General features: G+C 40.8%; 1 protein-coding gene across 2 annotated transcripts in view; it reads left to right on the top strand.

Annotated features, from left to right (window-relative positions):
* The first annotated feature begins 8709 nt into the window (after window positions 1-8709).
* Window positions 8710-14154, top strand: part of LOC119337609 (glycerol-3-phosphate acyltransferase, chloroplastic-like) — a 9094-nt gene continuing 3649 nt past the window's right edge. The window contains exons 1-11 of one of the 2 annotated variants that reach the window (XM_037609779.1): window positions 8710-9123; window positions 9256-9353; window positions 9445-9531; window positions 9628-9725; window positions 10363-10420; window positions 10822-10923; window positions 11011-11072; window positions 11167-11277; window positions 11612-11690; window positions 11905-12024; window positions 12097-12210. In XM_037609779.1, the coding sequence (XP_037465676.1) occupies window positions 8877-9123; window positions 9256-9353; window positions 9445-9531; window positions 9628-9725; window positions 10363-10420; window positions 10822-10923; window positions 11011-11072; window positions 11167-11277; window positions 11612-11690; window positions 11905-12024; window positions 12097-12210 (1176 nt within the window). In that variant the 5' untranslated portion in view covers window positions 8710-8876. Of the gene's footprint in view, window positions 9124-9238; window positions 9354-9444; window positions 9532-9627; window positions 9726-10362; window positions 10421-10821; window positions 10924-11010; window positions 11073-11166; window positions 11278-11611; window positions 11691-11904; window positions 12025-12096; window positions 12211-14154 lie in introns of both variants that reach the window. The other variant, XM_037609785.1, reaches the window with a different exon arrangement.

Raw genomic sequence — 14154 nt, 5'->3', positions numbered from 1 at the left:
GAGGGGAATTCGTCGCCATCGCCATCATCAACCATCCTCCATCACCAATTTCATGATGCTCGCCACCGTGCGTGAGTAATCCCATCGTAGGCTTGCTGGACGGTGATGGGTTGGATGAGATTTACCATGTAATGGAGTTAGTTTTGTTAGGGTTTGATCCCTAGTATCCATTATGTTCTAAGATTGATGTTGCTATGACTTTGCCATGCTTAATGCTTGTCACTAGGGCCCGAGTGCCATGATTTCAGATCTGAACCTATTATGTTTTCATGAATATATGTGAGTTCTTGATCCTATCTTGCAAGTTATAGTTACCTACTTCGTGTTATGATCCGGCAAACCCCGTAGTGACAATAGTCAGGACACTTCCCGGTGATGACGTAGTTTGAGGAGTTCATGTATTCACTAAGTGATAATGCTTTGGTCTGGTACTCTATTAAAAGGAGGCCTTAATATCCCTTAGTTTCCAATAGGACCCCGCTGCCACGGGAGGGTAGGACAAAAGATGTCATGCAAGTTCTTTTCCATAAGCATGTATGACTATATTAGGAATACATGCCTACATTACATTGATGAACTAGAGCTAGTTCTGTGTCACCCTATGTTATAACTGTTGCATGATGAATTGCATCTGACGTAATTATCTATCACTGATCCATTGCCTACGAGCTTTTCACATATTGATCTTTGCTATGTTACTTCTCTGTTGCCACTATTATGATTACTATAAAACTGCTACTGTTACTATTGCCATCGTTACCGCTCCTTCCATACTACTTTGCTACTAAATACTTTGCTGTAGATATTAAGTCTTTCAGGTGTGGTTGAATTGACAACTCAGCTGCTAATACTTGAGATTGGCTCCCCTTGTGTTGAATCAATAAATTTGGGTTCAATACTCTACCCTCGAAAACTGTTGCGATCCCCTATACTTGTGGGTTATTAGAGAGGAAGCCATCTAGCTACCAACTACGGACCCGTAGGTTTACAAAGAACTACTCACGCATCATCGGAGAGACACCAATGGACATGATGAACCCCTCCGAGATGGTGTATAGATTGGATCTATTGTTTATGGACTCTGCGGCGGCTGGAATTGATTTCCGTCGACTCCCCTAGGGTTTTTGGAATATTGGGGTATTTATAGAGCAAAGAGGCGGTGCGGGAGGCCAACGGGGAGGGCACAACCCACAAGGCCGCGTCTGGCCCCCCAGGCGCGCCCTGGTGGGTTGTGCTCCCCTCGGAGCTCCCCTCAGGTGCGTTCCTGCTCCATTGGATGTCTTCTGGCCCAAAAAAATCCACAAAAAGTTTCACTGCGTTTGGACTCCGTTTGGTATTGATTTCCTGCAATGTAAAACATGCAGAAAATAGCAACTGGCATTGGGCACTATGTCAATAGATTAGTACCAAAAAATGATATAAAATGATTGTAAAACATCCAAGAATGGTAATATAACAACATGGAACAATCAAAAATTATAGATATGTTGGAGACGTATCAGCATCCCCAAGCTTAATTCATGCTTGTCCTCGAGTAGGTAAATGATAAAAACAGAATTTTTGATGTGGAATGATGCCTAACATGTTCATCACATTTCTTTTCTTTGTAGCATGGACATTTGGACTTTTATATGGTTCAAAGCAATAGTCTAGTTTTGACATGAAGACTTTAATGCTCAAGCATACCAACAAGCAACCATGTCTTTCAAAATATCAACACTAAAGCAAGTTATCCCTAGCCCATTATGCCCAACCATTGATCCATTCATGAAACACACTCGAATATTAGCTATACCCAATGCTCAAATACGATCATAGTGCCCCTTAGTTGGTGCTTTATGAGAGAAGATGAAGAATCAAATTAAAAAAAAATGCATAAAGTAAAAGAAAGGCCCTTCGCAGAGGGAAGTAGGGATTTGTAGAGGTGCCAGATCTCAAAGCGAAAATTGAGAGATAAAAACATTTTGGGAGACATACTTTTCCCACCAACGAAAATGACTTAGAGCTCCCAACACTTTCCATGCTAGATACATCATAGGCGGTTCCCAAACAGAAAACAAAGTTCATTCCTTTTTCCACCATTACTTTCACTTTCCATGGCTTGTCCGTATCCACTGGTGCCCTCCATACCAACACTTTCCAAGGAATTTATTATTTGACAACATAAAGTAAATTCATTTTACATTTTGGGACTGGGCATCCCTAATACCTTTGTCGTACTCTCGTGCAATGACAAGTGAATAAAATCTAATCATGAGAATAACACATCTAGCATGGAAATATATCGGCCACCCCTTGCTGCCTCGCGAGCGGTAGAGCACACAAAAGAGAAATTTATTTTGAAAATTATAGATGACACATGCAAATTTGTTTAGAACGACACGAAAATACCGCATATAGGTAGGTATAGTGGGCTCATATGGCAGAACCGGTTTAAAGGGTTTTGGATGCACAAGTAGTGATCATACTTAGTGCAAAATGAAGGCTAGCAAAAGATTGAGAAGCGACCAACCAAGAAACGAAAAATCTCGTACCCAAGCATTAAGCATAAGTAACACCGAATAATGCACCACAAGTAGGATATAAATTTCATTGCATAACTATTGACTTTCGTGCTTGCATAGGGAATCACAAACCTTAACACCAATATTCTTACTAAAGCACACTTACTCATCAACATGACTCACATATCGTATTGTCATATCTCAAAACCATTACTAAGAATCAAGTTTATTTTGTCCAATGATCTTCATGAAAGTTTTTATTATATCCTCCTTGGATATCTATCACTTTGGGACTACTTTTATATGTTGCTTTTGATAAGCTCAAACAAATATAAGTGAAGAACATGAACATAATTTTTTTATTTCTCTCAAAATAATCTAAGTGAAGCAAAAGAGAATTTCTAAAAAAAATACTAACTCCCAAATAAATCTAAGTGAAGCATGAGAGCATTTCTTCAAAAAATAACAAAGCACATTGTGTTCAAAAAGATATAAGTGAAGCACTAGAGCAATTCCAAGGCTCTAAAAATTTAAGTGAATCATAGGAGCAATCATAGCATAATTTTTGGCTCCCTCAAAAAGGTGTATCCAGCAAGTATTCAAGACTTAAAATACAAAGCAAAACAAGCAAAGACTCATATCACACAAGACGCTCCAAGCAAAACTCATAATATGTGACAAATAAAAATATAGTTTCGAGTAAAATACCGATGGTTGTTAAAAGAAAGAGGGGATGCCACTCGGGGGCATCCCCAAGCTTAGTTGCTTGCTACTTTTTGAATATTATCTTGGGGTGCCTCGGGCATCCCCAAGCTTAGCCTTTTGCTAATCCTTATTCCTTCATCCATTGTAAGGTCATCCAAAAGTTGAAAACTTCAATCACACAAAACTCAACAAAACCTTCGTGAGATCCGTTAGTATAAGAAAGCAAACCACTACTATAAGTACTGTTGCAAACCTATTCATATTTTATTTTTGTATTATATCTATTGTATTCCAACTTTTCTATGGCAAAAACTCATCAAATAAAACCATAGAATTATCAAAACAAGCACACAACGCAAAGAAAATAGAATCTATCAAAAACAGAACAGTCTGTAGCAATCTGACTACTTCAAATACTTCAATAACTCCAAAAATTCTAAAAAATTAGGACAACGTGAATAATTTGTTTATTAATCTTATGCAAAAATAATCAACTCAAAAGCACTCTTCTGATAAAAATGAAAAATAATTCCGTGAGCGCAAAAGTTTCTGTTTTTTAGCAAGATCAAATCAACTCTCACCCAAATCATCCCAAAGGCTTTGCTTGGCACAAACACTAATTTAAACCACAAAAACACATCTAACCAGAGGCATAATTGTGTATTTTATTGAAAACAGCAAGAAAACCAAAAGGCAAAGATACAAGTTGGGTTGCCTCCCAACGAGCGCTATCATTTTACGCCCCTAGCTAGGCATAGCACGTAGGATCTAAGTCTTGTCATCCTTACCCTCTAATTATTTGGAGGTGTATGTGTCGGGAGGTTTTGTAAATAAAACATGAAACACATTATCCATGGAAACCTTAGCACTATCAAGTTACTTTTTATCATAACTCCTTTGATTTCCGACAGTGATCCAAGAATAGTGTTGATTAGCATCATTAAAAACTTGTTGGATCATATCTCAAACGAGGACTTGCTTTTAAGATTCTCATCAAAGATTTGGTTATCTCCAAGCAAATGTCTCAAAGCATAATCACTATTATAAAGAATTTCATCAATCACGGGTTTTTAACGATTCATGCCATAAAAAATCAAAGATTTCCCTAGCTTCCCGTATTATGTAGTCAAATTCATTCATCAGAACAAGAGTGGCTAGATTTTTAGCTTTATGATTCTTTATAACAGGCAACTCATAGAACAATCTTTGCAAGGTAGGATGAGTACGGATAATCTAGTTTCAAGTTTCAGAACAAGTGCCGAAATAGCTTCCGCATAAGATTTAGTCCTTTTAAGTATAGGAACATCATCAAGACTTAGTTTTCCCACACAACTAACAAATTCTTGGATATGTTCTTTTTCCATAAAATTCCCTAGCCCAAAGACAAAAGTTTTGGCAGCCAGCCGTACGCTCCATTTTAGGAGTTAGGCCATCATTTGTTTCTGCCATACCAAAATCACTCATGGTGACTTCACAACAAGATTGCACACAAAAACAGATCCAATGAGAAAACAGCGAACAAAAAAGAGGGCGAATAAAACGACAAATTTTTGTGAAGTGAGGGAGAGGAAAACAAGAGAGAAATGGCAAATAATATAAATTGCAAGGAGATGAGATTTGTGATTAGTAACCTGGTTGATGTTGAAGATCCTCCCCAGCAACGGCGCCAGAAATTCCTTTTGATGTCTGCTAGAACTACGTCGGTATTTCCCCAAAGAGGAAGGGATGATGCAGTATAGCGACGGTAGGTATTTCCCTCAGTGATGAGACCAAGATTATCGAATCAGTAGGAGAACCTCCTAACACCACATAAACAGCACCTGCACATAAATAACAAATACTCGCAACCTGACGTGTTAAAGGGGTTGCCAATCCCTTTCGGGTACGGCGCCTCAAGTAGGCAAGACAACGTCAGATAGTTTTGGTAGATAGGATAAATAGATCGCGAAATAAATAAATTACAGCAAGGTATTTTTGTATTTTTGGTTTAATAGATCTAAAAATAATAGCAAAGGAAAATATATCGCAAAGGCAAATATGATGAAAAGAGACTCGGAGGCCGTAGGTTTCACTAGTGGCTTCTCTCGAGAAAAATAACAAATGGTGGGAAAACAATTACTGTTGGGCAATTGATATAATTTCAAATAATCATGACGGTATCCAGGCAATGATCATTATATAGGCATCACGTCCAAGATTAGTAGACCGACTCCTGCCTGCATCTACTACTATTACTCCACACATCGACCGCTATCCAGCATGCATCTAGTGTATTAAGTTCATGGAAAAATGGAGCAATGCAATAAGAACAATGACATGATGTAGACAAGATCTATTTATGTAGAAATAGACCCCATCTTGTTATCCTTAATAGCAACAATACATACGTGTTGTTCCCTTTCTATCACTGGGATCAAGCACCGTAAGATCGAACCCATCACAAAGCACCTCTTCCCATTGCAAGATAAATAGATCAAGTTGGCCAAACAAAACTCAAATATCGGAGAAGAAGTACGAGGCTATAATCAATCATGCATATAAGAGATCAAAGAAGACTCAAATAACTTTCATGGATAAAAACATAGATCTAATCATAAACTCAAAGTTCATCGGATCTCAACAAACACACCGCAAAAAGACTTACATCATATGGATCTTCAAGAGACCATTGTATTGATAATCAAGAGAGAGAGAGAGGAAGCCATCTAGCTACTAACTACGAACCATAGCTCTACAAAGAACTACTCACGCATCATCAAAAAGGCACCAATGGACATGATGAACCCCTCTAAGATGGTGTCTAGATTGGATCTGGTGTTTCTGGACTCTGCGGCGGCTGGAATTGATTTTCGTCGACTCCTCTGGGGTTTTTGGAATATTGGGGTATTTATAGAGCAAAGAGGCGATGTGGGAGGCCAAAGAGGAGCGCACAACCCACTGGGGCGCGCCTGGCCCCCCAGGCACGCCCTGGTGGGTTGTGCTCCCCTCGGAGCTCCGCTCAGGTGCGTTCCTGGCCAAAAAAAATCCACAAAAAGTTTCACTGTGTATGAACTCCGTTTGGCATTGATTTCCTGCGATGTAAAAACATACAGAAAACAGCAACCGACACTGGACACTATGTCAATAGGTTAGTAACAAAAAATGATATAAAATGACTATAAAATGATTGTAAAACATACAAGAATGATAATATAACAACATGAAACAATAAAAAATTATAGATACGTTGGAGACGTATCAGGTCCCGTTGTCAGTGACTAATTAGTGTGGGGGTTATCACTAATGGGGGGTTAGCCCCCAATTAAACTGGGCCGGGCCCACTAGGCAGTGGCTCAGCCGACAGTGGCCTCGGTTGGGCGCACCCGCACCAGGGAGGCCTCATCCAGGGACGGCGATGCGCTTGGTGGCGCACACGACGGTTGAGAGCAGCGACGAGCATCGCTGCTGGCGCGGACGCGCGCTCACGCGCGACCGGAGGTGAGGGAGGGTGTAACACCCCCAGTGTCATGCTACAGTGATCTCATGCTAATGATGCATTTTCATCATGTTTGCTAAGCCAAATTGCCATACGATAAAAATCAAAGTCAAATTCAAAATTCAAATTGCAAGTGAAATTTAAAGTTTCACAAACATAGTTGCAAAATATTTCATCATTTAGCAAATATTCCATAACAATTATTGGTTAAGGAAAACAGCATCACCTATTTGCTTAATTGGGCTCTAGCAATTAAAACAACACCAAATCAACCTATTCAAATACTTTTCCATTTATGCAAAATTGAAACAACTTCAAATAATGCTCAAACTTTTTGTGGCAGTGCAAAATAATGCAATATAAATTAAGTGACAAGTCCCATATTTTTGAGATGTCATTTGATGGCTAAATAAAATACAAAACAATAACTAAACTGAAAGACCAAAAAAGAAAAAAGAGAAGACCTAAAACCTACTGCACACCTGGGTTTCACCACAGTTTTGCATTATTTTGAGCTACCAAATGGATTTTATTTAATATGATAATTGGCACATAAATACTAGGATGTGTATTGAGTTAGCCCACACGTTACTATTTATTTTGAAATGGTTAACGATTTATTTAAGTTGAATCGGCTCAATTTAATGTTGCTGGTTCACTTTATATTTTTTAGAGATTAATTGGAGTGTCAAATGGTGTTGGTTTATTCATGACAACTAGTCAGTGAATATTTGCAAGCCAACAAACATTTTAGTTTTACCGTTTGAACAAATATGTATGTTTGACTTCAAATTAATGAAACAGTACACGTCTTGGACCATTCCCCTCTCCCCCGTCTAGAGTACAGAGAGGAGAATCTTTGGGCGATCCCGTCTTCCCCACCTCGCCGGCGTCGATTTCGACGGATCCCTCGGCCTTCGTCGGCCGCTCCTCCGACGGATCCCTCGGTCCCCGAATCACGTCTGTATATAGCGTAGGGGTAGGTAGGGCTTCAGCCGGCGGCGCTAGGGAGGTGGAGGTGCCGGCAGTGGTGTGTTTGCGGTCGATCTGCTTTTCCTCCGGCGTTAGCGCTCTCTGGAGCTCGAGCGTGCACGGATTGACTTCCTCGAGCTCTTCGTTCTTCGGTGCGTCGAGCTCGTCGTTCCCCATCTGGTGCCGGCGTGACGGGGGCGCCGTTTTGAAGATCCTGAAGGAAAGGTTGCGATTCACCAAGATGGCCTCGCCGCCCGTGGTGCAGGGTGGAGGTGTCATGCCGAGGAGCGTCGACTTCCTTGTCGCCGAGGGGAGCCTCCGAGTCCAAGAGTGCGGAGGGATGGCGGCGGGATTCGTCGGCGCAACGTTCTGCTCTGTGGAAGACGAAGCCAGAGTTCAGCAAGGGCCTACTTGTAATTTCTTTGTTTTCCTAGACTTTTCTGTAAGAATCTTGGTATAATGCAATTCAGTCCTTCTGCGCAAAAAAAAGACTTCAAATTAATGAAATGACTTTGAATTTTCATCAAGTGGCAACTTGGCTAAGCAAAAGCTGATGACATGGCATCATTAACATGAGATTACTGTAACACGATTATTGGGGCGTTACACCAACCAGAGGGTATGACTTATTTATCCCCTATTTTACTCGTTCATGTGCTAGCCATATACTCTGTGTTCATTGATGTTTCGTTTCTATGTACTGTATGTGCTCATATGCTTAGGTTTAGGTATGAGCTTCATACTATGATTGCCATGTTCATGATCTACCTGTGATTAGATTAATCAAAAAAGTTCTAATATTTCGACAATTGTCTAGGAAGGTTTGTTTGTTCAATTGAATAACCAAAGAGGAATTCAGGTTGTTAGGCAAAAAGAGATTTAAAATCATGACAAATAGCATGATTCGCCCCTGCGTGGGCATAAAAGGCTAGATTCGGAGAGAGGGGAGGAGAGGGACGTATGTGCAAAAATATAAAGGAGCGGTGCCAATCAGCTCGCACGAGAATCCTAATCCACTTGAAAATCCTTCTTTTCTCTTGCGTTGAGAAGAAACCAAGAAGCGAAAATCGGCACCGTTCCCGTCGCCGCCTCGTCGCCTCCGTCGCCCGTCTTCCTTTTCCGCCGATTCGTGCCCAGCCGCGCCCACCACCACCACTCTCCTTCCCACTGGCTAGGGTTTTCGGTTTCTAGAACCTCACGCCCACCCGCCCGCCCGCTCCATGCAAGCCCCGCCGCTCGCCGCGCTCGCCGGAGGCGCCTGGGCCTCCCATCGACCTGCCATATTAGCGGCGCCGGCGAGCCTCCGCCGTCCTAGGCGCGGCGCCCTCCGGCTGCCCGCGTGGAGAGCGGCCGGAGGCGGCCGGGCCCCGCGGCTCCCGGCCAAGGGCGCCGTGCTCGCCTCCGACACGGGGGCGGACGAGGAGGTCGCCGGGCCATCGCCCCTGCTCGACGTGCGCAGCGAGCAAGGTCTGCTGCTGCTCTCGAATGCATTTTTGACTCGCACATTTGTTAAGTCTCGTAGAGGAGTGATCCCAGAAATCTCATCTCATCTCGTTCTTTTTCATTCATATGAAACCATCAGTTGCATGTGGTGTGCAGAGTTCGTTCTACGCGTCAGGAAGGAAGTGGAGAGAGGGAAGTTGCGTCCGGATGTTGCTGACAACTTTGAAAACCTGTACTACAATTACAAGAATGCGGTGAATATACTTCCTGTTTCCTGTCTGGTACAGGTAGATCCTTATTCACTCACTCATGACGTATATTCTGTGATTGCTTTGGCGTCTTCAGGTCCTACAAAATGGGGATCCAAATGCATATCAGATCATGCTTTCCAACATGATGGATTTATTTGACCGCGTTCTGCTGGATGAAGAGGTCCTATTTCTATGCCCATTACCTTCCCAATTCGCTCTCACATTTTCTCTTTGTTCCAAGATGCACTTTTACACCAGTCTTCATGTTCTTTTGCAGAATCCATTTACGTTTCAGCCTTATCACAAGGCCATCAGAGAACCGTTTGACTATTACACTTTCGGTCAGAACTACATTAGGCCACTGGTAGATTTTAGGTAATGAAGAATCTGATCTGAGCACATATAAGAGGCCCTGTTTGGTTCATATAGTGTCATACGAAGTTTGCTGTACTTCTCATGGACATCTTCTGTGTAAACAGGAATAGTGATACATTATGTGTCAAAAAAAGGAATAGTGATACATTATGCCTCATCAGACTCATTTGTTACAATATGTTACTGCTTTCACAGGATGCATATTAATTGTATTGCACATCTACTGTCACAGACCCTTACTTTTTTTTTGTCATTCATGTCCCTTCACAGTCTATTGGACAAATACATATTTAATATTCATGAATTATGATAAAAATTCTGGATGCTGTACACATATTTCCATCGTGCTGAGGAATTTATTTTGAAGATGATAATAAATCTGTGCTTTATATTATAATGCACAGTATCTGACCTGCAATCTCCAGTTCCTGGAAGATGTATCTGCCTATTCTATCGCAAGTATTTATTTTATTTTTAACTAACATTAGTCATAATATATTTTCCGTCAACAGAACAGTGGTATTTCTTAACATACTCTAGTTTATTTTAATTACCATCATGTGGCAGGAGAGTTCCTACATTCATATGTATCCAAAATTGATCTTTGACCTATCAAACATGGTTTCCTTATGCTCAGGAACTCTTATGTCGGTAACATTTCTGTATTCAGTGATATGGAGAAGCAGCTTCGGCAGGTGAACTTGTCTAACCTTCGTCATATTTTCTCATGTTGGGCGTCAAACCTTTTTAGTGTTCTAGTAAATGCAAACCATCATGATTTTTTAAGAAGAAAAGCAGAAACACTATTCTGAATCAGAAAATGGTTACCAGACTCCAAAGGTCACAAAATGGTCGAGAGAGATGTTGCTTACTTGGTGAAATAGAGCAATGTAATCAAGTTTCCATATAGATGGCATCATCACCTGATCCTTAAATTCTAGCAGAGAAGGCGTTTTAGTGCATCTTACCACATGGCACCCCCCAGGGCCATATATTTATGTATCTAACTTATGTTACTCTTTCAATTCACAATGTTAAATATTATTTACTGAACATGCATAAGCAAAATATTTTCTGATTTTTTATGTCATTGCAGGGTCATAATATTGTTCTGATGTCTAATCATCAGACAGAAGCGGATCCAGCAGTTATTGCCTTGTCACTTGAAAGAAGCAATCCGTGGATTAGCGAGAACATAGTAAGGGAACTCTCTGAACAAACTACCATTTTCTTGTGAATCATCATAAGCTAACCGCATTGGTATCAAAAACCCCATTTGCTATAGGTTTATGTTGCTGGGGATAGGGTTCTTACAGATCCTCTTTGCAAGCCATTTAGCATGGGAAGGTCAGTTTGTATAATAATGCTAAATTGTTGTTTCTGCTTTCTTCTAATCCTGTTACCGGAAAGCATCAGGCACCTAAACATTTTCTCATAACAGAAACCTCCTTTGTGTGTACTCAAAAAAGCATATGAATGATTTTCCTGAGCTAATTGAGATGAAGAGGAGGGCAAACACTCGAAGTCTCAAGGAAATGGCTTTGCTTTTACGGTACTATTTCCTTACAATAGGTGGTTATTTTCATCCTTTCTTCCTGTCAGTAGCTAGCCTAATTGATGTGTATGTTTAACCACTAGTACAAGTTAGTGACAGTGAACTCACTTTTAGTGTAAAACGTGATATGAGTTTTGGTTTAAATCTAGTGCTGGTGCAGTGAAGATTGTTCAAATAGAGTTAAGGAGATAACCACATGGGTACATAAGCAATATTGACTTCATGCTCACCATCATGGAACTGGCTTTGTTCTCTTTTAAGGGAAGACATGCTAGACTAGGATCACTTTCTGCATCAGAGGATAATGCTTATCTTTTATGATAATATGTAGTGGGGGTTCACATATAATTTGGATAGCTCCAAGTGGCGGTAGAGACCGTCCTGACCCTTTGACTGGAGAATGGCACCCGGTATGTTCTCTTCCCTGCTAGTCTATATGGTTTGGCTATCTTATCATGTTACAGAGGTTGCTGTGTATGCTTATGCACAATTTTCTTTCAATCTAATAACATTGTTATGACAAAGGAAATGGGAGGGTACTATGAAAGAACTGCAACAAAGAGATTGATTTTGTTTTAGTTCCCCTTACCTTGACCTGTCTGCTACTTACAAAAACAAGGGCAGGCGCCATTTGATGCATCTGCAGTGGATAATATGAGGAGGCTTCTGGAGCATTCTGGCGTTCCTGGACACATATATCCATTATCATTGCTATGTTATGAGATTATGCCTCCACCACAACAGGTATGGTTACTTGCCATATCTCGCCGGTTCAAATATTTTTACTCTTTTGAATTTTTGTTTTTATTTGAACAGATTGAGAAAGAGATTGGTGAGCAAAGGGTGATATCCTTCCATGGTGTAGGCTTGTCAGTAGCTGAAGAAATAAAGTATGGGGATGTTACTGCTCAATCTCGGAATGCTGATGAGGTTTGTATACTTTCATGTTTCATTTCTGTATATCTATTGATATTCCTGCTCTAGTTTTTGTGAAGTGCTAGGCCTATTATCGATAGGACCATTCTGTATTGGTAGAACCATTCAATATTGGAAAAACTTTTGGCGCCTGCAAATAGCTGGCTATATTGATACATTTGGGCTAGTTTGTAGGCTGCACATTCTGTTTTCCTTTTTCTTGTTTGCTGAGGCAGGGCATCGTTGCGGAGCCTCTAAACAATGTTCAGGTAGAAGAGTAATGTTAGATTAGCTTCTGTCGCTGTGATTGCCTTTGTACTGAGAACTACTGCTTACATCTAAACTCGGTAATGAGCCATTGTCAAAATTCACACACACACACACATATATATATATATATATATATATATATAGGACAAATGTTTCCTACAAGCAGTGGTAGTTACCACCACTTGCGTTTTGTATGTTGTATGTAGTATCAATCGAAACCGAGAGTATGTACGTGTAGTATGTAGTATATAACAATGATTAGATAGTATATATGTACTAATTTTTAGGTAGTATGTACCATGTTTTGAGTATGCTCTTTTTTACGTACAAATATGTACGTATTTTACAAATATAACAAAAACTATGGGCTCGTATGCAATTTTTCATATAACTTGATTTGAAATATCTTAGATATAGTATATGAGTATATTTAAAATAATAAAATAATATATATAGTACCACATGGTAGTATATGAGATATGTGGGGTAACTACCACCGGGTGGTAGGATGGATTTTCCCTATATATATATATATATATATATATATATATATATATATAGAAAGAGGATTTTCTATCGTAGCTTACCCCAGAAATAGTTATCAGAACCGTTGGAGCTGCATCAAGATTCGGATCGCTGGGTGGTCCGGGTCCTTTTCCATTGCCTTTTGCTGATTTTTGGATGGTGCAGCCTGTCCCACGAGCTGCCACTTTGTGCAGGTGGTACTGACCAAAACCTGCGACGCGTGGTCCCCAGGCAACCTTTAGACCAAGTCGTCGCTCGCAGCCTTGTAGAATAGAGAGGTTCCACACCATACAAAATGAGTACGTACCGGTTCCTCCCGTTTTAACCTCACGTTACACCGTTCTGTGTCAACTAGAGGTCGTGCTTTTTTTAACGCAAGCTGGAGGTCGTGCTAATCCTGCGGTTCAGACATGCTACTCTACGGGTCCTAGCTATATAGCAGCAGAAGCGCACAGGAACCTACCGGAACTGGATGTAGGCATCTTATCTTACTATAAGCAATAAGTAAATAATATTGCCATGTCTGCCCCCACCCCCCAGCCTTCGCTCTCTCCAATGTGTACGTATGTGTTCTTGAATAAACATATACATGGAGCATGATCAATTGTTCAAAGCTCCCTGAGATGCATGTACGGCCTAACTTAATTCATGTGCGGCCAGCTTAATTCATACGGCTATGGGCACCCAAGTGTATCAGGGTTTGTAGGCCAAAAATAAGATTTATTACGACTAATTGGAGCCGTTTAAAAAACTTAAACATTCTATTAGTCTGCTTTCAGCCCTGAAAAACAAGACGACCCTGATCATTAGGAACGAGTGGTTAGCTATATCAAAAACAACGCGGTGACACTGGGCATGTGTAAGAACGTTTGTTTTTTTAAACAAGGCAAAAGATTGCCATTTTCATTGATTAAGAAGAAGATAATTACCCGGGTTTGCATCGTTTGGATCCCCTTGTTCCCCGCTTTCGTTGCATTGATTCTTTGGGTTTGCATCGTTCGGATCCCCTCGGTTCCTCGCTTCAGTTGCATCGGTTCTTCGGGCTTGCATCGTTCGGATCCCCTCGACTCCTCACTTTCGTTGCATCGGTTCTTCGGGTTTGCATCATTCGGATCCCCTCGTTCCTTGCTTTCGTTGCATCGATTCTTCGGGTTTGCGTTGTTC

This window comes from Triticum dicoccoides, chromosome 1B, assembly GCF_002162155.2.
Source record: "Triticum dicoccoides isolate Atlit2015 ecotype Zavitan chromosome 1B, WEW_v2.0, whole genome shotgun sequence".
Taxonomy (NCBI): Eukaryota; Viridiplantae; Streptophyta; class Magnoliopsida; order Poales; family Poaceae; genus Triticum; species Triticum dicoccoides.
This window is presented reverse-complemented; position numbering and strand designations above follow the sequence as displayed.